General features: G+C 38.9%; 1 protein-coding gene across 2 annotated transcripts in view; it reads left to right on the top strand.

Moving 5' to 3' along the window:
- The window catches only part of LOC125154480 (S-adenosyl-L-methionine-dependent tRNA 4-demethylwyosine synthase TYW1), a 212,922-nt gene that overhangs the window by 88,772 nt on the left and 101,637 nt on the right, over positions 1 to 22,513 (top strand). For both annotated transcript variants that reach the window (XM_047838838.1, XM_047838839.1), the window contains exons 11-12: positions 10,441 to 10,550; positions 21,393 to 21,570. In XM_047838838.1, coding sequence (XP_047694794.1) covers positions 10,441 to 10,550; positions 21,393 to 21,570 — 288 coding nt within the window. The remainder of the gene's footprint in view (positions 1 to 10,440; positions 10,551 to 21,392; positions 21,571 to 22,513) is intronic.

Raw genomic sequence — 22,513 nt, 5'->3', positions numbered from 1 at the left:
AGTTTTTTGAATATAGGTAAATAGTATAATAAGATTTTGTGTGTGCATTTTATTAACACAAAGCCAGTCGCGTTCCATTTATCTTACTATTTATCCATTTATCCTTACTATTTTGATGCAAATCCCAGCCATCATATTGTTCTGTCTGTACATATCTCAGTTGAAGGTTACTATATGTGTTGCCGAAGCGAGCACTCTCAGTTGAAGGTTAATACAAAAAATAATATCTTTTAAGAAAGAACACACCCATAATATCATCATCTCATTAAATTCTCATCATCTTCTATTGAAGGAAGTACATGTATTCCCTTGTCTAGTTATCCAGGGATATAGTGGAAAACAACAACAACAACTGAAATGTATCTCTTTGGACATCTTGTTAAATCAGTGATTCTCAGCTGGAGCAAAATTGCTGCTTTTCACTTGTGGGGGGTGGGCAGGGCAGAACCTGGGCCATTTGACAATGTCTAGAAACATTTTGTATCATTCTTATCGAGGGAGGTACTTCTGGTGTCTTTTGGGCAGAGGTCAGAGATGCTCCTAAACATCCTGTATTGCACAGGACAGGACAAACCTGTACAACAAAGAATTACCGTGTCCAAAATGTCAGTCGTGCTGAGGTTGAGAAGTCCTGTGTATAGTCTAGATCCGCAGCTACTATTTCAGTCAAGGAGATTGCTAAAATGTGGTGGCATTGCAATAAAATGATACGTCACACCTCCTTTTTATTTAATTTAATTAATCTATCTATCTATCTATCTATCTATCTTTATTTTAGAGAGAGAACACAAGAAAGGGAGAGGGGCAGAGGGAGAGGGAGAGAGAATCTTAAGCAGGCTCCGTGCTCAGTGCAGAGCTCAACATGGGGCTTGATCCCACGATCCTAGGATCATGACCTGAGCTGAAACCAAGAGTCAGATGCTCAACCAACTGAGCCGCCTGGGTGCCTCATTACATCTCCTGTTTAGTGATAGAGTATGCGCTTACAAGTCTTAAAATATTATAGGATGAATATTTGCAAAACAAAAGTCATATGATTATGTGAACTGAAATATTTGGATCACCTAATACTTAGCTTGTGGAGGAGAGAATCAAGTGCTTTGTGTCCTAGTTCTCATGGCTACACATTTTATAGTCTCTTCTCTCTTCCTAAAATTCTTGACATAAGTAGTTGTGTGTGTGTGTGTGTGTGTGTGTGTGTGTGTGTGTGTGTCGTTGTTTTTGAAGGTCAAGATTCAAAAGAGGATTTCATGGGTAATACCCCTTACTTGTAGTACCTGTTTATAGCCAGCAACGCAGTTCTTTAGTTTCTGAGGCAATACATTTACCCAGTTTTTAAAAAAGCAAACAATATACTTAACAAATTCATTAGTGAGATGTTAGAAAGATAAAAGTAAATGGAGAGGTTTCCTGTACTGTGGCTTCTGATCAAGAAGTACTAATACACTGACTTTTAAGATTAGAATCCACCATCTGGTTCAGTTATAAATAATTTAGTACATATGTTAGAAAAGGCCTACAAAAATTGATTTAAATGCTTATGTGAGCATTTTGTTTATTTTTGTTTCATTTTACAGGTTCTTAAAAACAGCCTCTGAGCCTCAGTTTTCTTAACTGTAAAATAAAAGCAGTAATACCTTCCTTACAAGGTTGCTATGAGGCTTAATTGCTTGAGGGAGATGGTGCATATGAAAGTACTTCAAACTGCAACAAGATGTGCAGATGTGAGTTTTCCTAAATGAATTTCTCTAACTTCATTTGGATAATATGGGTAGCAGATGGCTTTAGATAGATAAAATATTACTCTGCTCATTTTCAGAAAGAGTTGTTGAGTGTTATGTGTGTAGATAGCCCAGACTTACCATTGTTTGTCTCCCGTTTCTGCCTGTGTGAGTGAAAATTTTTACTTCGAGATGTCAAGTTAAAAGTTATATCTGTCTTGGGGCGCCTGGGTGGCTCAGTCAGTTGAGCATCCGACTTCGGCTCAGGTCATGATCCTCGTGTTCATAGGTTTGAGCCCCACGTCAGGCTCCGTGCTGACAGCCCAGAGCCTAGAGCCTGTTTGGATTCCATGTCTCCCCCTCTCTCTGCCCCTCCCCTGCTTGTGCTCTGTCTTTCTCTGTCTCTGAATAAATAAATAATACGTTAAAAAATTTTTTTTAAAAAAAGTTGTATCTGTCTTGAACAAATAACCTGATTACAAAAATGGGCAAAGGATCTGAACAGACTTCTTCAGAGAAGATATACAAATAACACATGAAAAGGTAATAATATTCCTCAATTGGAAATAAACGAAATGCTCATCAGCTGACGCATGGGTAAACAAAATATCCACCAATGGAATATTATTTGGAAACAAAAAGAAATGAGATAGTGATGCATAGTACAAATTGATGAACCTTGAAAACGTAACACTAAGTGAAAGAAGCCAATCACAAAAAAACATATGGTATAATCGTATCGTTTATTTCTATGAAATGCCCCAGGATAGAGGAACCTGTAGACACAGAAGGTAGATCAATGGTTGCTTAGGGCCTGGGGGGATGTGTGGATTGAAGAGTGATAGCGAAGTGGAGCAGGATTTCTTTTGGGGGTTGACAAAAATGTTCTAACATTGCTTTGTGGTGATGGATGCCCAACTCTATGAACTGAGCAGTTCAGCTGGGCAACTCTATGCCCAACTCTATGATAATGAATGCTGTTGGGTTGTACACTTTAAATGGAATTTTATGATATGTGAATTATATTTGAATAAAGCTTTCAAGAAAGTTTTGCTTGGATGGTAAACACGAGTCTTTAAAATATATTTTAAATGTATTTTGAAAGGTCATCCTTGCATATAGTGAAAATTCAAAATGCATAAAAGGTTATACTGTGAAAATCCTTTTTTCATCCTTGTCTTTCAGTCAGTTGGGTTTTCAGAGATATTCTGCACAGGTGCTAATAGATTGTGTGTGTGTGTGTGTGTGTGTCTTTGTAAACACACACACACACACAAGTGGCAGACTGCTTTACAGTGTTCTGAATCTTGCTTTTTTTGTTCCTATTTTATAGAGATCTTTTCATATCAAAGCACATATAGATTTAGAACCAGATTTTAATCTGTTAAATTAAATCATTGTTTGGAAAGCAAGAGAGAAACATGTTCAAAGGGCCTTTGTCTTTAAAGTAGTGACTAAGGTGTGTCTCTTCCACAAAATTTCCTCATTCCTCATATTTAGTAGGATTGTAATTTAATTTTGCTCCAAAGTAATGTTGTTGTTGTTGTTGTTGTTATTATTTTTATTACTACTGTGGTAAGAATACCTAACATGAGATCTGCTCTCTTAACAAAATTTTAAAAGTACAATACAGTATTGTTCATCGAAATGAAAGCTTCTCTAGAACTTAATAATCTTATGTAACTGAAGCTTTATATTGTTAAATAGCAATTCCCAATTTCCCCCTCCTTTAGCCCCTGGCAACACCATTCTACTCTCTGCCTCTGTGTGTGTGACTATTTTATAGACCCCATATAAGTGGTATCGTGCAGTATTTGTCCTTCTGTAGACAGCCTATTTCATTTTAGCATGATGTCCCCCAGGTTAGTCCACGTTGTCACATGTGGCAGCATTTTCTTCTTTTTTAAGGCTGAATGATATCCATTGTATGTGTATACCACATTTTCTTTATTCACACATCGTGACTAATAATGCTGCAGTAAATGTGGGAGTGGGTATATCTGTTTGAGATTCTGTTTTTCATTCTTTTGGAAAAATACACAGAAGTGGGGTTCTTATATCAAATGGTAGTTCTCTTCTTAATTATTTTTATAACTTCCATACTGCTTTCCATAGTGGCTATACCATTTTGCTTTTCTAATAGTGCATAAGGTTCTGATTTCTCCATATGCTTGCCAACAGGTGTTATTTTATTTTACTTTATTTTTTGTCTGATAGTGGCCATAGTCAGGGGTATGAGGTGATATCTTACTGTGATTTTGATTTGAATTTCCCTGATGATTAGTAATGTTGAGAATTTTTTAATATACCTGTCCGTCGTTTGTATGTCTTCTTTGGAGAAATGTCAAGTCCTCTGCCCATTTAAAAATTGAGTTACAAGTCCTCTGTCCACTTTAAAATTGAATTATTATTATTATTTGCTATTGAATTAATGGAATTCCATATATATTTTGGTTATTGACCCTTATCTGATATATAGTTTGTAAATATCTTTGTCTATTTCTTAGGTTATCTGGTCACTCTGTTGTGTTTTGGGTTTTTTGTTTTTTTGTGTTTTTTGGCCTGAATGTGCTTTGTAGTTTGGTTTAAGGCAAATGAACTTAAGCTGTTCCCGTAAATTTTTTGATGTGCTCTTTTTGCTCTGGTAGAAGATAAATAGCAAATAAATTTCAAGAACAAAATCTTAAAGACTTGATTAGGTAGTGTGGTGTGTGGGGATGTTATCAATCAAATGCAATTGAAATTGGTAGAAGTTTAATGATATTTGTGAGATCAAAAAAGGAGAGAGGGAATAAATAATATTAACTAATGAAGGAGGATAAATAATTATTGATGCTGCAAAGATTGAAGACAGTAGACAGTAAAGTATTAATATTTGAAAATTTGAAAAATAATCAAATTCCTTGTAAATTTATTTATTTATTTAAAAAAATCTACAGAGTTTATTCAGATTTCATCAGTTTTAAATGCACTCATTTGTGTGGTGTGGTGGGAATACGTATGTATGTATTCCTGTACAATTCTATCATATTTTTGAATTGTGTGTCCATCACCACAATCAAAATACAGACTTTTTCCATCACCAAAAGGCTCCTTCTTGCTACCCCTACTCCCTTGCCCTCCACATTCCTAGTACCTGGAAATCACTGGCCGGTTCCCAATTTCTAAATTCCTTGTAAATTTAGATTTTCAAAAGTAATTCAGGAAGAATGTCATTCTGAGCAGTTCTGTAATCACTGTAGTAATGGAATCGGTAGTTACAAACCGTATCAAAAAGAAACCAGACCTAGATGGTTTTATAAATAAGTTCTAAGCAAATACTCAAGGAAAAGAAATTCTCCAGAAAGCAAAGAAAAAGGGAACACTCATAGACTAATTTGAAGAAACCAGTGTAACTGGAGTGTCTGGGTGGCTCAGTCGGTTAAGTGTCTGACTTTGGCTTAGGTCTTGAACTCACGGTTTATGGGTTCGAGCCCTGCTGTCAGGCTGTGTGCTGACAGCTCAGAGCCCGGAGCCTGCTTCAGATCTGGCGTCTTCCTCTCTCTCTGCCCCTCCCCCGCTAGTGCTCTGTCTCTCAAAAAATAAAATAAACGTTAAAGAAAATTAAAAAACAAAACAAAACACTAGTGTAACCTTGATAGCAACCCAGAGAACAGCATTAAAAACAAATATTGCGGTGCAGTTTCATTCATTAGTATGGGTGTAAAATCCTAAACAATATATTAAAACACTGAGTCCAGCATTGAAAAACAAGAGATCGTGGTCAAGATGGGTTTAATTTTTGCAAATATAATTTTTTCTTTTTTAAAATTGAAGTATAATTAATATACAGTGTTATATTGAATGTGTACAGTATGATTCAATAATTCTGTACATTACTCGGTGCTCATCAAGATAGGTTTTTTGTTTTTGTTTTTGCTATTATAGCTGGTTGTGTTGTAATGAGTACTCTGCTGTATAAAATGTTTTCGGATTTTTACTATATATTTGAGACCCAGATCATATCAATTTATACTTCAGCATGTGAATATGATGCTTCTTTCCCTGTGTTTCCAACGTTTCGTGTTTTAAGGAAGGAAAACTGTTTCTTATGTGGCAGGTTGCAAAGGTTGTTTGGAAAGTTCTGGTATCCGTTCATTTACCTTCCTGTAGTGTTAATATCTTAACATGGGACATGGGACAGTTATCACAACCAAGAAATTAACATTTCTTGCTAATTAAAATATATATAACACTATTAATTAATCTGGAGACTGTTGAGATTTTGCCAGTTTTTCCATTACTGTTCTTTTTCTATTCCAGGATCCGGTCCAGCATCCCACATTGCATTTAGTTGTTATGTGTCCTTAGTCTTTTCCAGTCCGTGACAGTTTCTTAGTTCTTCTTGTTTTTATGGCTTTAACACTTTTGAAAAATCCTGGTCAAGTATTTTGTAGAAGGTTCCTCAATTTGTATTTGGTTTATTTTCATAATGAGAATGAAATTATGTATATTTTTGTGTGAAGCAATGTGTTCTCAGTATATCAGTCCTACCAGAAGGTATATGCTATCAGTTTGTCTTATTACTGATGATGTTCAAGGTATGCATGGAAATTGGTTTTTTTGTTTGTTTGTTTGTTTTGGTTTTTGTTTTGGCTTTTGGATATCCAACTGTTGTAGCAACATTTATTGAAAGGATTATCCTTTCTCCCTTAAATTGCCTTTGCACCTTTATAAAAAGATCAGTTCACAATAATATAAGTTGGGTATATTTCTGGATTCATTTGTCCCTTTGATCTATGTGTCTTTCTTTGGCCAATACCACACATTCTAGTATATAATAAAGACAGTTGATTTTTGTGTATTGACCATGCATCTTATGCACTTGCTAGGCTCTCTTACTAGTTCTCATTAGTTCCAGTATATTTTTTGTAGATTCTTTTGAAGTTTTTTTTATGTAGACAAACGTCATTTGTGAAGAGAGAGTTTACTCCTTATTCTGGCTTCATTTCACTACTAGGATTTACATGCTGTATAGGAATGGTCAGAAAGGATATTTTTACAGTGTTTCAGATCTTAAGAGGAAAGCATTCATTCTTTCACTGTTAAGTTTGATGTTAGCTATGAGGGTTTTTTTGGATCCCCTTCATGAGATTAAAGAGATTCTGTTTTTTATTTTTAGTTTGCTGAGAGTTTTTGTCATTAATGGATGTTGCATTTTATTCAGATAATCATTTTTTCTTCACTCTGTTAAAATGGTGAACCAGAGGGGTGCCTGGGTGACTCAGTTGGTTAAGTGTTCAACTGTTTTTGTTTTTTTTAAATTAATTAATTAATTAATTCATTTATTTATTTAGAGAGACAGCACGAGTGTGGGAGGGTCAGAGAGAGAGGGAGAGAGAGAGAGAACCCCAAGCAAGCTCCCCACTGTCAGCACGGAGCCTGACATGGGGCTTGAATTCATGAAACCGCGAGATCATGACCTGAGCCGAAAGCAAGAGTCGGACGGACGTTGAACTTCCTGAGCCACCAGGGTGCCCCATGTGTCTGACTCTTGATCTCAGCTCAGGTCTTGATCTCAGGGTTGTGAGTTCAAGCCTTGTGTTGGGCTCCATGCTGGACATGAAGCCTACTAAAAAAAAAAAAAAAAAAAAAAAAAAAAAGGAAATTGGTGAACTAAAGTGATTGATTTTTGCATATTGAACCAGTCTGTGTTTCTGGGATAAACGGTACTTCGTTGTGACACATTATCCTTTTTATGTGTTGCTGCATTTGATTTGCTCAGGGTTTTTGTTTGTTTGTTTTGTTTTTTTAGGTTTCTGTGTCTCTGTTCATGGAGGGTGTTGGTCTGTAGTTTCCTTGTAATGTCTTAATCTGTTTTTTTGTTGTTGTTGTATTAGAGTAATTCTGGCATCATATAATTTTTCTTTTCCTTTTTTTAAAAAATGTTTATTTAGAGAGAGAGAGAGAGAGAGAGAGAGAGAGAGAGAGAAAGCAAGCAGGGGAGGGGCAGAGGGAGAGAGAGAATCCTAAGCAGGGTGCACACCATCAGTGCAGTGGCCTCATATAGACTCATCTGATAATCTCTCTTCACTGATGCTTTAAACCATTTATATTGAAAGTGACTATTGGTATGGTTTGATTAAAATCTACATCTTGCTGTTATCTATTCTGTTTTTTATTTTTCTACCTGCTGTCATGTTAATTGAGCATTTTAAATGATTTTATGTTTAAAAAAATTTTTTTTAATGTTTTTATTTATTTTTGTGACAGAGAGAGACAGAGCATGAGCAGGGGAGGGGCAGAGAGAGAGGGAGACACAGAATCAGAAGCAGGCTTCAGGCTCTGAGCTGTCAGCAGAGAGCCCGATGCGGGGCTCGAACCCACAGACTGTGAGATCATGACCTGAGCTGAAGTCGGACGTTTAAACTGACTGAGCCACCCAGACGCCCCAAATGATTTTATGTTTAATCTTGGCTTATTATTTATGTATTTTAAAAATATTTTAGAGATCTCCCTAAGGTTTACAATGTACATCTTTAATTAATCAGAGTCTACCATCAAGTAATATACCCCTTCCTATGTAGTGTAAGGATTTTACAACAGTATATTCCCTATTCCTCTTTACTACCCTTTGCTGTTGTTGGCATAGTAAGTTTTACATAAGTTGTAAACGCATAGTACATTGCTACTCTTTTTTACTTACACTGTCAGTTATTTTTAGAGCAGTTAAAGGTAAAAAAGGTAAATATGATTTTCCCCTTTCCCCCCCTTTCCAGTGCTCATTATTTCTTTGTATAGTTTCAGGTTTCTATCTAGTATATGTTTCTTTAGTCTAAACAATTCCCTTTAACATACCTTGTGATGTAGGTTTTCTGACAAGGAAGTCTCTCAGATTTTGTGTGCAAAAGCCTTTATTTTCCATTTCTGAAAGATACTCTGAGTTTAGAATTCTGGTTGATGAGTTTTGTTCCCTTTTTTTTTTTTTTTTTTTTAAAGCATGCTTCTCAGGTGTCATTATAATTTCAGCTGGCTTTTGTTTTCTGATGAGTTGTCAGATGTAATTTTTAATCTTTTGTTCTTAGGTAATGTGTCTTTTTAGGCTGTCTTTTTTTTTTTTTTTTTTAATATCCTGGGGATGCCTGGGTGGCTCAGTTGGTTAAGCATCCCACCCTTGGTTCGGTCCAGGTCATGATCTCTGGGTTCATGAGTTTGAGCTCGATAGGGCAGAGCCTGTTTGGGATTCTCCCTCTCCCTCTCTCTCTGCCCCTCCCCTGCTCATGCGTGCGTGCTCTCTCTCTCTCTCAAAATAAATAAATAAAATAAATACATCCTGGTTGTTCTGAGAGCTGCTTGGATCTGTGGTTGTTTTTCACTACCTGTGAAAAATTGTTAGTGGTCATTTTTCTACTATTTCTTCTGCTTTGTTATTTCTGTTTTCCTTCCGGGATTCCAAGTATGTGTATTTTGGAGGTATTTGTGTTGTCCCACAGCTCTCAGATGCTGTGTCCCTTTTTTTTTTTTTTTCACTTAAAAAAAGAAAACTTTGTGTTTTAGGTGGCTTATTTGCATTGGTCTCCAAGTTTTTTTACTCTCTCCTCAGCTGTTACAAGTTACTGCTGAACTGGTCGAAGGCCTGTTTTTCATATTTAGCATTTCTCTTTGGTGGTTGTGTTATAATTTCCATCTCTCTGCTGAATTTACCCATCTGATCTTGCATATTGCCCACCTTTTCTATTAGGGCTTTTAACATATTAATCATAGTTTTTTAAAATTCCCTGTCAAATAGTTTCACCACTTGGGTCAAGAGTTTGGTTCAGCCAATTGCTTTGTCTATGGGGAATGTGTTTTCTTGTTTTTTGTATTCTTTATTTTTTTCTGTTTTGTTTTTGTTTAAAATTGGACTTCTTATGTAGTACTTAAGAGATGAGGTGAATTTTTTTGTGTGTTTGAAAATCAGTACACCTTTCCTTTCTGCTAGGCCTTTACTTTTTGGAGTTTAGGTTAATCTAGTCAGGAGTTGGGCTTGAGTTGAGATTTACTGTTTCTGTGCTTCCTTTCAGTGTACCACAGGTTTAAAATTCCTCAAGGCGATCCTTGTGTGTAGCATGGGGGCTGGTTTGACAGGTTTTTTCCTTTATATTTTTTAATGTTTATTTTTGAGAAGAGGGAGAGAGAGGGAAGACCTGTGGGGGAGGGGCAGAGAGAGGGAGACAGAATCTAAAGCAGGCTCCGTGCTGTCAGTGGAGAGCCCGATGTGGGGCTTGAACCCACAAACCATGAGATCATGACCTGAGCTGCAGTCGGACGTTCAACCGACTGAGCCACCCAGGCGCCCCGACAGGTTTTTTTCTTAATGTCTGATCCATCCTAAGCTGTAGGTGTTTCCACTGTGCTGCCTCTCAGGGAGGGTCAGTCACTGTGATTGTGCAACTCTTCCAGCAATATTTTATCGGTCGTTAATGGATACCTGTTAACCTGGTGGTGGGTGGCTGGGAGAAAAGGATGCACATTTCGTATTGTTCTGATTAAATCCTCAGTCTTAGCTAGGCACTTCTCTGCCATCTAACCCTCTCTGCTAGATGTCATGACTTAGAATAAGCTGGAAAACACTGCTATAAATAGCTGAGCTCCTAGGGGGAAACCAACTCTAATTTTGTGATTTTATGGACTATGGCATAGTAGATGACTGAGGTGTTATTACAGAGAGTCCTTTAGAACTTTTGTCTCTCGTTCTCAGGCACCACACCAACCCAGTGGGCACTGAATGGAGGTGGAAGATGGACCAGCCTGAAATGATCTTAAAGGAAGCCATTGAAAACCATCAGAGCATGATCAAGCAGTTTAAAGGTATTTATCTACCTTTTACAAAGGAATGCTAATTAGTGCGAATTAAATTGGCAGCCAAATTGCCTCTTTCACAGGACTTTGACCCCACTGGCAAATTTTCATACAGGGAAATGAAAACTTTATAGAAATACTGTATACATTTTGGCTTTTTTCGTTTTTACTGACAACTCTTACATCCCATATGATGGAAGAACTAAAAAAACGTAATTCAGAGCTTAGCAATTGCAAATATGATGCACGAGGCCTGTAAGTTTTGCCTGGGAGTGTATTATCATCCACCCTGAACACTTTTGATATTGTTCTGTCTCAGGAAGCACAAAGCAGCCTAAGAATGGATTGAAAAGTTGAGATCATTGGAAAAATCTTAAATAATATCAGTGATATAGTATTAGTTATATAAATGCCTTATGAAAAAGGAGGGATACTATTAATAAAAATTCCCTCCACCTGATCCATAGTGATGCAAAAATTCTGCCCCCTAGTTTCTGAACTTCCTGATTCAGTTCTGTTTCATACTTAAAGGTATATGATTTTACTGGAGGTTTCTGGTTCTCAGGCTTTAGTGTAAATCAGAATCATCTAGAAGTCTTGTTAAAACACAAATTCCTGGTTTCCTTTTCCAGAGATTGTTCAGTAGATGTGAGTGGGGCCCAGGCATGTGCATTTCTGCAGCTTTCCAGGTGGTGTCAGTGTTGTTGAGCTGGGGACCACTTCTTGAGGCCCAATGCTGTAATGGAGGTGGTGGACTCACAAAGTGTTGGCTTGGTGGGGTGATAGCTGCATATACTGAACTGAAATTTGTTAGGTTCCCTGTTAAATCTATGTGTTTGTCTCCACCTACCACTTACAAGTCCTCCTGTCCTGTCCTTTCCTTTGCTGTGCAGTAATAGAAAATGAATTTTAACCAAGGTGTTGATAAAGGCCCTCTTGTGGTGCTAGCTTCATATGTGGGAGTCTTTCTAAACCCCAGTAATAAGCATTTTGAAGATCAGGCGATTCTTTTCTTTTACGTGAAGAAACTTGTTGTGTCAGGTCACTGCTCCTTGAGATTATATTATAGTACTTCTAATAAGTGCTGTTTTCTTTTTTAGCACACCAAGCAATTCTTCAGTTCTCAGTAGACACTGACTGGGTGTCCTATAAATTTAATTTGGTTCTAACACTGTCTGGAGGTCGCATCAGGCCCTACAGGGTCAGGGTTCAGTCCTGTAAGACTGCCCCACATCAGACCCCAATCTCAAGTCCTGGTTGTTACCTGGACTTGCAGTTCTGACGGCAGTAAATTGGAGGTTCCCACTCCCTGTTCTTTGGATTTGATTAATTTATTGGGGTGGCTCACAGTACTCAGAAACATTCACTTACATTTACCAGTTTATTATAAAGGGTATTTTAGAGGATTCAGATGGACAGCTAGAGGAAGAGGTGACATAAGGCAAAGTCCGCAAACCTCCTAAGCACTGGAGCTTCTGTCCTAGTAGAACTGGAGCGCATCATCGCCCTGGCACTTGGATGCACTCACTACCCTGGAAGCTCATCAGTTCTTGTTGTTCACGAGTTTTTATAGAGCTTCATACCTGCCCCCTTTCCCCTCCCAAGAAGTCTGTGGTATGGTTGAAAATTCCAGCCCTCTAATCACTTGGGCTCTCCGGTGACCAACCCTGTCCTGAGGCTATTTAAGGGCCCTAAGTCACCTCATTAGTGTAAACTCGGGTGTGCTCAAAGGGGCTCCTGATGAAAGACAAGAGATGCTACTTTCCTGTCAGGAAATCCCAAGGGTTTTAGGAGCTTTCTGCCAGGAACCAGGGCCAAAGACCAAATGTATTGCTTATTATACCTCAGTACTTATTACTATTCTTATTTTCGTATGAGAAATTGAGAAAAGTAATGCAAATCATGATTAAGATCAATAGTAATTTATTAAGGATAAACAGTCAATGATTATGCCTTTATTTTATTTTTTATGACTTTTCTATGCAAAGTGGACCCATGTGTGTTTGCGGGTGTCGGTGTATGTACTGACTTATTTTTGTACATCTGCAAAGATGCTCATAAATACTTAAATTTGCATCTTGGCTTTAGTCTCAAGCACTTTTTATTTATTTTTTTTTAACAAATTACTTTCCCTTGTTTGAATAAAGCAATGTCTTTTATCAGTGTTTAGGAAAATTAAATGAAACTGGTGAAGAACTAAGTTTTCACATCTGGTATCGGACCAATAACAGTCAATGTTGATTTAATGAATATTGATTATTGATCTCCAAACAAACCATATGCCTTCTTAAAAAATTTCAAGGTGAAGTCTTGTTTTCTTTTGGATCATGTATTAGAGTTCTCCAGAGAAACAGTCACCAGGATCGTGTGTGTGTGTGTGTGTGTGTGTGTGTGTGTGTGTGTGTGTGTGTATGGTTGTGTGTGCAGCGATTGAGAGTGAGAGATTGATTTGGGGAACAGGCTCACCTGATTGTGTAGGTTTGGGGTAAACCAACAGGCTGGAGACTCGGGGAAAATTGCGGTTCAAATTCAAAGGCAGTCTGCTGGCAGAATCCTTTCTTGCTTGGGCAGAGTCAGTTTCTGTTCTATTAAAGCCTTCAACTGACTGGATGAGGATCATCCACCTTCTAGAGGGCAATCTGCTCTTATACAAAGTCCACTGATTTCAATGTTAATCTCATCCAAAAGACAGCTTCACAGAAACATCCAGAATAATATTTGACCAAATATCTGGGCACTGTGGTTCAGCCAAGTTGACAGATAAAATTAATCATCACAGATCATAACATCAGAAGCTGACACATGCCAGTAATTTCTTTCGATTCTAGTAAGTTTTATTTTAGTGCCTAAAGAGCCAATTGTACCTTTCAGTAATGGGACGATGACCGTGAGGACGTGTTTCCCAGACATCTGGCAATCTCCCTGAGTGAGCTGTGTCCCAGGCAGTTTGTGTGGGGAGGAAGCAGCCCTAAGGACGAGGCATTCATTCTTTCATTCTGAGATGTCCTTGATGCAGGATGACAATTTGAGTTTTGATAGTAATTTTTCTGACAGGAACATTTTTGCAAATTCACTTTAAATGGAAATAAGTAATGAATAAATCATAAGGCTGACTTTATTCATGTTAATAACATGTTAGGTGAACTCAGAGAGCACATGTTCTTTATTGTCTGCCTTGCTGGTCAGAAGGGCTCGTCCTGTGTAGGCCGGTGTATCTGATCAGTTACCTTGTACTTACCTGCATATCCTGTAATCAGTAGGCATCTCAAATGGTTTGTCTTCAGGTTCCCATGGGGGTAAGAAACAAGAGTTTTAAAAAATGTATATTATCTTGTAGGGGGAAGATAGAGAATGGATTGCAGAGAGAAAGAATAGAGCGTATCTGTGGACCAGTGAGTCCTGAATAGGGGTTTCAACGCCTAAGGGGGAAGGGATGGTACCTATGTTACCACGACAGCAGAACAGCTATTCACATAATCAAAAATAAATTTTCTACAAAGGTTTTCAAATTGGAGCTGGTTGACGTTTGTACGCTGACACTGTTCAGGGTGCCAAAGCAGTTTTTCTTTAAAGTAGTAGTAGCAGTAGAAAATGGATTTATATTTGAAGGTGGGGTGGGTGTAGAAAGGCTGACACATGAGCATAAAGGAGGTCTCATTTGTTAAATTTTATGTTTTCACAAAGAGCGAGAGCTCTCTTCATCACCAGTTTTAGGATTGTGGTAACTCTTTGTTGATGCTTTTTATTTCATTCCAAGCTTAACTAAGACATTGGCTTCTCTGAAAATCTGTCTTATTGCTATAATAATGAAAAAAAATTTTTTTGAAGTTTATTTTTATTTTTGAGTGAGAGCATACACAGGGTAGGGGCAGAGAGAGAGAGAGAGAGGGAGAGAATCCTAAGCAGGCCCAGCACTGTCAGTGCAGAGCCTGATGTGGAGCTCAGACTCGTGAACCGTCAGATCATGACCTGAGCCGAAAGCAAGAGTCGTTCATCTAACCGACTAAGCCACTCAGGTGGCCCTTATTGCTACAATAATTATCGTACACCTGGCTCTGATACTATAGTATTATAAAAGGGGGGGGGGGAAGCCCTAAATATTAAAGGATCAAATACATACTTTGTGAGAATCCAGAGCTCTTCTAGAAAATGGCTGGTGGTCTGTAGCCCTCGACAAACATGTTAATTGTATTCTTGTAAAAAATAACATAACGTGGGCAAAAATGGAATTTTAATGTTTCAGAATATTGGGTATGTTTTCTCTTTTCTTGGCTCTCAGCAGAAAGTAATCTAAACCATTCAAATTCACGGTTGTTTATTTTATTGTAGACATTCATCAGGCAGTGAGATTTTAATTTATAACTTCACTCAGTGGTTATAGTCTAAAGTTTTCTTTTTTTATGAAGCCGAATTCCTCCTGCAGTGAGTGAAATCTCTGTGTTCTAGTTTTCATTCATCCCTAGGGGAGAGGGTGTAAATAAAACTGGTCCCCTTCCTTTCTGAATAGTGAGCCTCAGAGAAAGGATGGTGAGGTTCATACAAGTCACACTACCGCTTCTGAACCCCGTACCTGGGTGCAGTCGTGACGTGGGTCCTGAGTTTGGACTCTACAGATGCAGATACGTAACTCTAGATTTCATCTTAGCCCCTGGTGGAGTCTGTTGTCTCTCTTCCCCAAATCTGCACTCCTCAGTAGGGATTGGTCTGGAGAGATGGCTTACCTCGCGTGATGTAATTACTCACTTTCCGAGGCCCTTCAGGAAAGTTCCCCTTTCTTTTCTTCCAAACCTAGATTAGAGTTTCCCTGTTGGAGCGCCAGTGCTATTACCCTGTGCCCCCTTGTGGCTTGAAAAGAGCAAAACAAAATAAGAAACCAAAGGAATTAGGGTATTAGCGGTTTCCTTAGTTGGAATTTGGGTTACATTTTACTATAGGAAAAATTTTTGTATTTAATTAGGCAACATTGAAATAGATTTATTAGTACTGTAGTTTTAAGTATATTGCAGATTAATTTGGTGTTTGGGGAGTTTGAATGGTAACTTAATCTTCATTTTAATAATGCTGTATCTGTGGGAATACAAATTTCAGGCTTAAACAGAAATGCTTTAGGAACATTTAAAGACAATTTTCAAAGAATTAAAGCCATTCTTAGTTGGTTATATCCTGCATATCCTGACTACATCCTGTATTTAGATAAGGTTTACTCTTAACTCATTAATCATTTCCCTTATTCCGGCTTGGAGTCCTTTGTTTTTTAGTGTGCTTTTCTAGCCCATGGTGAATACCTGCCTTCTCCCATGGGTTTGGTTCAGTCATTTTATGATTTTATTTTTGTGGAGGATGAGACTTGCTGTGTGGTTGCTTATTCCCTCGGGGTGTCAAGCTTTAGCTGAGTGGCCAGCCTTGAACAGATTTTGAAGATATTCTGAGTTTTTAAATGCTTCCCTTTTGTGCTTCTGTTCTCAGTTCCGAGGGCAATCATTGTCTTTTCAGTTTTTTAATTGAATCATTAAAATATCTTTCTTTTCATGACCTTCATTAGCTTTCCCTTTATACACATGCAAAATTAAGTTTATATTGATTACAAGTGGGTCAGAATTTCAGTGCAGCTCAGCATCTTTTCAGGATGCTGCCTGTCCCCCTCTAAATACTACCGTGGCAGGAGAAATAGTTCCCGGAGAGAGTGGGGTGGAGGTTTTCTTAGCTCAGTTTCCCAACAGTTCAGCAGTTGGGTGAGTGCACACTCCTTGTCAGGAACGTCCTCAGTCCTGAAAGTGCAAAGATGGAAAAGACATTATTTGTTGCCAGATATTTTTCATCTGTAGTTTAAAACTGAAGTAATGCCAAAGAAATAAAGGGTCTCCAACTGATGGTTTTTACAAATGAGGTATGTTAAAGTACACATCCAGAAGAAACGTGGGGGCGGTGAGGAACAGCATCACCTGCTAATTGTTTTCTCAAGGTTGTTTATGAGAAACCTCGCAGTGGAAGTGACAACAGCAAAGTTATCTATGATCAAAAGGGGCGGGGTTGGGGGGGTTTCTTAGGAAGATCTTGGCCAGGAGCTATATTGTTACGAGAAGAAAGAAGAGAATGTTTTCTGATTGACCCACACTTTAAAATAGGCATAAATACTCTGTGCTGAGCAATGTATCATGTTTATTTTTGTGTTACTTGGTTTTATTGCTATGACATGAGGATAACACTTCTGGCATCTTAAGTTTCTGCTTTGGCATCTTTGCGTGAGAGAAGGTATGCTTTGTAGTTAATCTGATGGCTGTAGTGATGGTCCAGGATCAGGAAGCTGTTCAGGATAAGAGAAATGTCAGAAATTTGCTAATGGGGGTGGGGGTGGGGGTGGGGAATCAGAACGACAAAGCACATAGTAGTAGTGAAGGGGCTAAGGTTAAGGGAAACATGAGAATAGAGTGTGTGTGGGGGGGGGTGAGGGGAAGGAGACCCCGTGGGAAGTATCTGTATAGATGTGTTGCTGAAATGTAGCATCTGCTGTTCCCTGGACTATTTTCCTGCTCCAAAGCTTCTTTCTATTAGAAATTTAGAGGATGTCTTCTTTTCTGACCTATTTCCTTGAGGACAGTGAAGGCAGGCGGGAAATTGTGTCCCTAAGGGCCTTGTTTCAGGAAAGATCACTATAATAGCCTCTGGCAGTGAGCACGAAATAGAAATCTGCTTTTAGGAAGGAGAGAACCATGATTTTATGTCTTCTTAATACCTTACTTTTGAGAAAATTAGGATAAGTTTTAAATCCCGGAATCATTACTCTTAGAAGATTTATCCACAGGGCTTTTTTTCTGTCTTAGTTTTTGTTGTTGTCATTGTGTAAATGGGCAAGTTGATGTTTTTAGTTCAGGCTCTCAGAGAAGATGACAGCCGGTTCCTTTGCTTTTACATCGTCCTCCTTCCCCAGCTGCTCCTTGGTCGTGTCCTCTGCCGACCCGTCTTGCTTTCTCTAGATACGCAAGTGTCCTAGCGCTCAGTTCTCTTCTCTGTCTACACTCACTGCCCTGGCAGTCTTGTTCAGGCCAGGAATGGAAATACCATATGTTTGCCAAAATGTTTGTTTCTACCCAGTTCGTCCAAAATCCAAACTTGAATGTTGGACACTCATTCACACATGTAACATAAATTTCAAACCTTACCAGTCTGAAATTGAACACAGGTTATTCCCTCCCTGCAATACCTGTTACCCCCAAGGCGTTTTGTTTGTCTCCTTTGGTGGCGCTCTGTCACTCTGGCCAAAAGCTTTGTAGAAATCATTGACACCTCTCTTTGTCTCATATCCTGCATCCAATCCATTAGAAAGTCCTATTGATTAGATCTTCAGGATCTCTTCCCGCAGCCTCCACTGTCACCGCAGCCTTGGAAGCCACCATCTTAGATTATACAATAGCCTCTGGCCAGATGAGCCTGTCTCTTTGCCCCTTTGTTCTCAGCATAGCACCCAGGGGGTTCTATTTAGAGGGAGATTGAGGTTATGCCACTTTTCTCAAAACCCTGCAGTGACTACCCATGTTTCTCAGATTCCCTGGACATGTCAGCATGCTCCCACCACGGGGCTTTGCTCTGCTGTCTGCTGCCTGGAGTGCCCTTTCCCTCTTTCTTCTCTGGGCCCCCTCCCTCATCTCCTTCAAGTCAGATCTCACATTTTCAGTGAGCTTCGTCTCACCGCCCTTTGTACAAGACGGCCTACCTCTTTGGATCCCCAGTTTTCTTTACCCGGCTGTACATTTTCTGTTCCATATGCTGATCACCTTCTAATATACTAAATATACGCATGTCCTGTGTGGTAGCCCTTAGCCACATGTAGCCCTTTACATTTTAATTAGTGAAAATTAAATAAAATAAAAATTTTGGTTCATCATCAGTGACGCCACACCACATTTTAAATGCTCAACAGACATGTGGCTGGTGGCTGCTGTATTGGATTGAATAGACAGAACGTTTCCATCATCTCAGAACCTTTTCTTGGACCACAGTGGTATAGAATTCACAGATTTATTATGTTTAATGTTTATTCTGTGTCTCTCCCAAGAATATAAGCTTCACAAAGGCAGAGGGTTTTTTCTAAATAGAGAAATTATTTATAAAACAATTTACTATAGAAAACTTGCCTCGAACACTATTTGGCACATAGTAGGCGATCAATAAATATATGTTGATTGAGTGGAATTACCATTTTAATTAAGATAACTGAAAGATTGAATTTCTGTTGCAATTCAAAAAATAAATAATTATTATTGTAATAAAAATATTTGCAGCTAACATTTTTTGAATGCTTCTGTGCTGGGCCTGGTACTGCACTAGGTATTTCAGTGAATTCTTACAAAAGCTCTGTGTGTGTGTGTGTGTGTGTGTGTGTGTGTGTGTGTGTGTGAGAAATCCCCACGTGTAGATCAGGGAATGGGAATAAAGAGGTTGAGTGGCTTGACCAAGGACACAAAGCAGCTTACTGGTAGAACCAGAATTTAGGCCTGCTTCACGTGACATCCAGTTAGGGCCTAGCCAGTGCTCAGTTATTCTGAGTTTCAGGTTAGTTTTGCAGTTCAGGTTAAATCTGCCCTTCTACTCTTCTGCTCATGAGGGGATTAAAATTAATGATATTTTTTATGAAAAGGAAGTTGTATGCTTAATGCGGAGTTGTTTTGGCAACGTGGAGTTGAGTCAAGAATGAGGTTTTATTTAAAACCTTGATTCACTTGAGTTAATAAGATCTTCGATTTCAGTCACGTAAAAAACTATTCATTTAAAAATACTGATGTGAAATGTGAAGTACATTCTCAGAATTGCAGTTAGAGAGTGATCAAAGAAGATCTCACCTGCCACATTTATATTGTTCTGATTTTAGCCTGTATTGCGTTAGTTTGATCTCTCAGGTATTTAGTTGCAGTTGCTTATTTCCACATAGAGAGAGAGTGTGTGTGTGTGTGTGTGTGTGTGTGTGTGTGTGTGTCCCAAGCAGGCTCTGCACTGACAGTGTGGGGCTCGAACTCATGAATCCTGAGATCCTGCTGAGCCAATATCAAGAGTTCAATGCTTAACCGACTGAGCCAACCAGGCACCCCTCATTTCCCTTTCTATATTCTTTCCAAGTCTTCCAGATTCTTAGATTGAGGGACTGTCAGGAGTGCCTTCTGCATTAGAAGTAAGAACAGTTTTTCTCAACCCATGCTGTACACTGGAATCAAATGGAGAGTGTTTAAAAAATGCTGGAGTCCCATCCCCAGAGGTTTCGACTTAATTGGTTTGGGATACTACCTGGACATCGAGATTTTTAAAAGTACTCTGGGTAGTTCCAATGTCCAGTGAGGGTTGAAAACTGTCCCCAAACTTTTGTTTGTACATTGGAATCACCCGGGGAGCCTCAGAAGCTGCTGATGCCCGTGCTTCTCCCCCAGGGACTGTGATTTAGTTGGTCTGTGCTGGGGCCTGGGGTTTGGAAGTGTTAAGGTTTCCCAGGTGATTCCAATGTGCAAACACATTTGGGGAGCTCTGGTTTATGCAGTGGTGTTCGACCTTGGCTGCACATGAGGATCACTTGAGGAAGTTTAAATCTCCTGTTATCCTGGCTTATACCCATCCCAATTAAGTAGAATCTTTGGTGGTGGACCTAGTTTTTGACATTCCCGGTGATTCTAACATGTAGCCAAAGGTAAGAGCTTCAGGTTTGTTTTTCTCTCCTATATACTTTTGGACCAACTCCATTTAGTTGCACAATGCAGAATACTTGAGGAACGAAGGGGGAAATGACTGGTCTAGAAGAGGCTTTTCCTTATACTGAGTTCATTCCCTTCACCCCCCATATTTTTGTGGTAAAATATACATAACACAAAATTTACCATTGCTGCCATTTTTTAAAATAATTTTTTAAATATTTATTTATATTTGAGAGAGAGACAGACAGAACGTGAATGGGGGAGGGGCAGAAAGAGGCGGAGACAGAATCCGAAGTAGGCTCCAGGTTCTGAGCTGTCAGCACAGAGCCTGATGCAGGGCTCGAACACATGGAGCCGTGAGATCGTGACCTTAGCCGTGAGATGGTGACCTGAGCCGAAGTCGGACGCTTACCCGACTGGGCCACCCAGGTGCCCCTCATTGCAGCCATTTTTAAAGTGTATGACTCAGTGTCATTAGGTACATTGTCAATATTGGGCAGCCGTCAGCAGTATCCATTTTCAGAGCTTTGTCATCATCCCTAACAGAAGTTCTGTACCCAAGAAAAAATAACTCCTCGTTTCTCCCTCTTCCCAGCCTCTGATAACCTTCTACTTTCCGTCTCTCTGAGTTAGCTTATTCTGGGTGCTTCAGATAAGTGGAAACATACAATATTTGCCCCTATGTGTTGGGCTTATTTCACTTAGCATAGATTCATCCATGTTGTCACCTGTCAGCATTGCAATTCTTTGCAAGGCTGAATAACTTTCCATTTCATGTTTATACTAAATTTTGTTGATCCACTTATCTGTTGATAAACATTTGAGCTCATTTCCTTAAACCAACATGAAAGAATACAGAGCTAAGCAAATTATGGAAAGTAATACGTTCTGCATTTCAGATAATTAGCTATCAAAGTTCATTTCGCCTGCTTGTATTGATGTAGTTTAATTAGTATTAAGACTGAGGATGGGATTGCTGCTTTCTCTGATTTACTAATTCTAGTGTTTCTCCCTCCCAGCCCTTGTTTTGTATTATTTGAATGGTATCACAAATGAATTTTCCGTCTCTAACCAAAGAGCCATTTAGAAAAATTAAAAATCTGTAATTAAGAAAAACAAAAGTGATAGCCTGTCTCTCTGCCTTACTGAGCTTGTTCCTTTTCACTGTGTTCTCCAGGAGTCCCAGGTGTCAGAGAAGATCGTTTTGAAGAAGGGATGATGGTAAAGCACTGTGCCTTGTCCCTTGTGGGAGAACCCATCATGTACCCAGAAATCAATAGGTTTTTGAAATTACTCCATGAGTGTAAAATCTCCAGTTTCCTGGTCACAAATGCACAATTCCCTGTGGAACTCAGGTGAGACATCCAGCTTATTAAGATATTCTTGGATCTGTGTTTGACTGTGAAATGAAATAGGCAGTAATGTATTCAAAAGGGACTTATCGATTACTAGCTACATACAAATGTTGGCATTTTGGGAACAGAGATGGTCCTACTCTTAAAAATTCATTCTATTAGGGAAGATAACATTAGTAAAAAGAGTCGAGGCACAAATCAATTGCTGGGGAAGTTCAAAAGAGAGTGCAATTTTTTTTTTTTCCAGATGGGAGAAACAGTAAAACTTCTCAGGGAAGCTATCATTTAATTGGGATCTTGAAGGTAGGAAGCTGTAATTTTTAATAAGAATCTCCCGAGAAAAATAGGAAGTTAGGGTATTTGTGACACCATTATGTAAATATAGTTCTGGACCACAGAGTGTGTGAAGGAGACTGGCAGCTGGAAACCAAGTTGAAAAGGTTGGGGGTAGATTGTAGAGGATTTTAAGTGCTGTTCTTTGGAAAGATCTTGCTTCCTGCAGAGCAGTCTGCCAGCATGGTATAGAATGGGAGAGCCAAAAAGCAGGCAACTAGATAGAGTGTTCTTTTAGGTAAGAGTCATAAAGATGAAAGTAGGACAGTGAGAATGAGGAGTCCTAAAAAAGATATTATTGAGACATAATAGATCAACTTGGCAAACTGCATGGCTCTGAGAGCCCAGCGTAGAAGAGGACCAATTAACGACTGGGAAGGTTCCAGCTATGCTGATTGCTAGGATTAGGGGGCCCCAGAGCAGCAGACGATCACATAAGGAAGGAACAGGTTTTGTAGGTAAGATGATGAGTTGGTTTGGATGACTTAGAGGGAGCGCTTTCCAGATGGAGATGACCATCTTCTGGGGCCTGGAAATGACCTGTTTTTGTATTCTGCTTGAACTATGTATATATTATAGTATGGAAAACATTACATTTTATGTATTTACC

This window comes from Prionailurus viverrinus, chromosome E3 (assembly GCF_022837055.1).
Source record: "Prionailurus viverrinus isolate Anna chromosome E3, UM_Priviv_1.0, whole genome shotgun sequence".
In the NCBI taxonomy this organism is placed as follows: Eukaryota; Metazoa; Chordata; class Mammalia; order Carnivora; family Felidae; genus Prionailurus; species Prionailurus viverrinus.
This window is presented reverse-complemented; position numbering and strand designations above follow the sequence as displayed.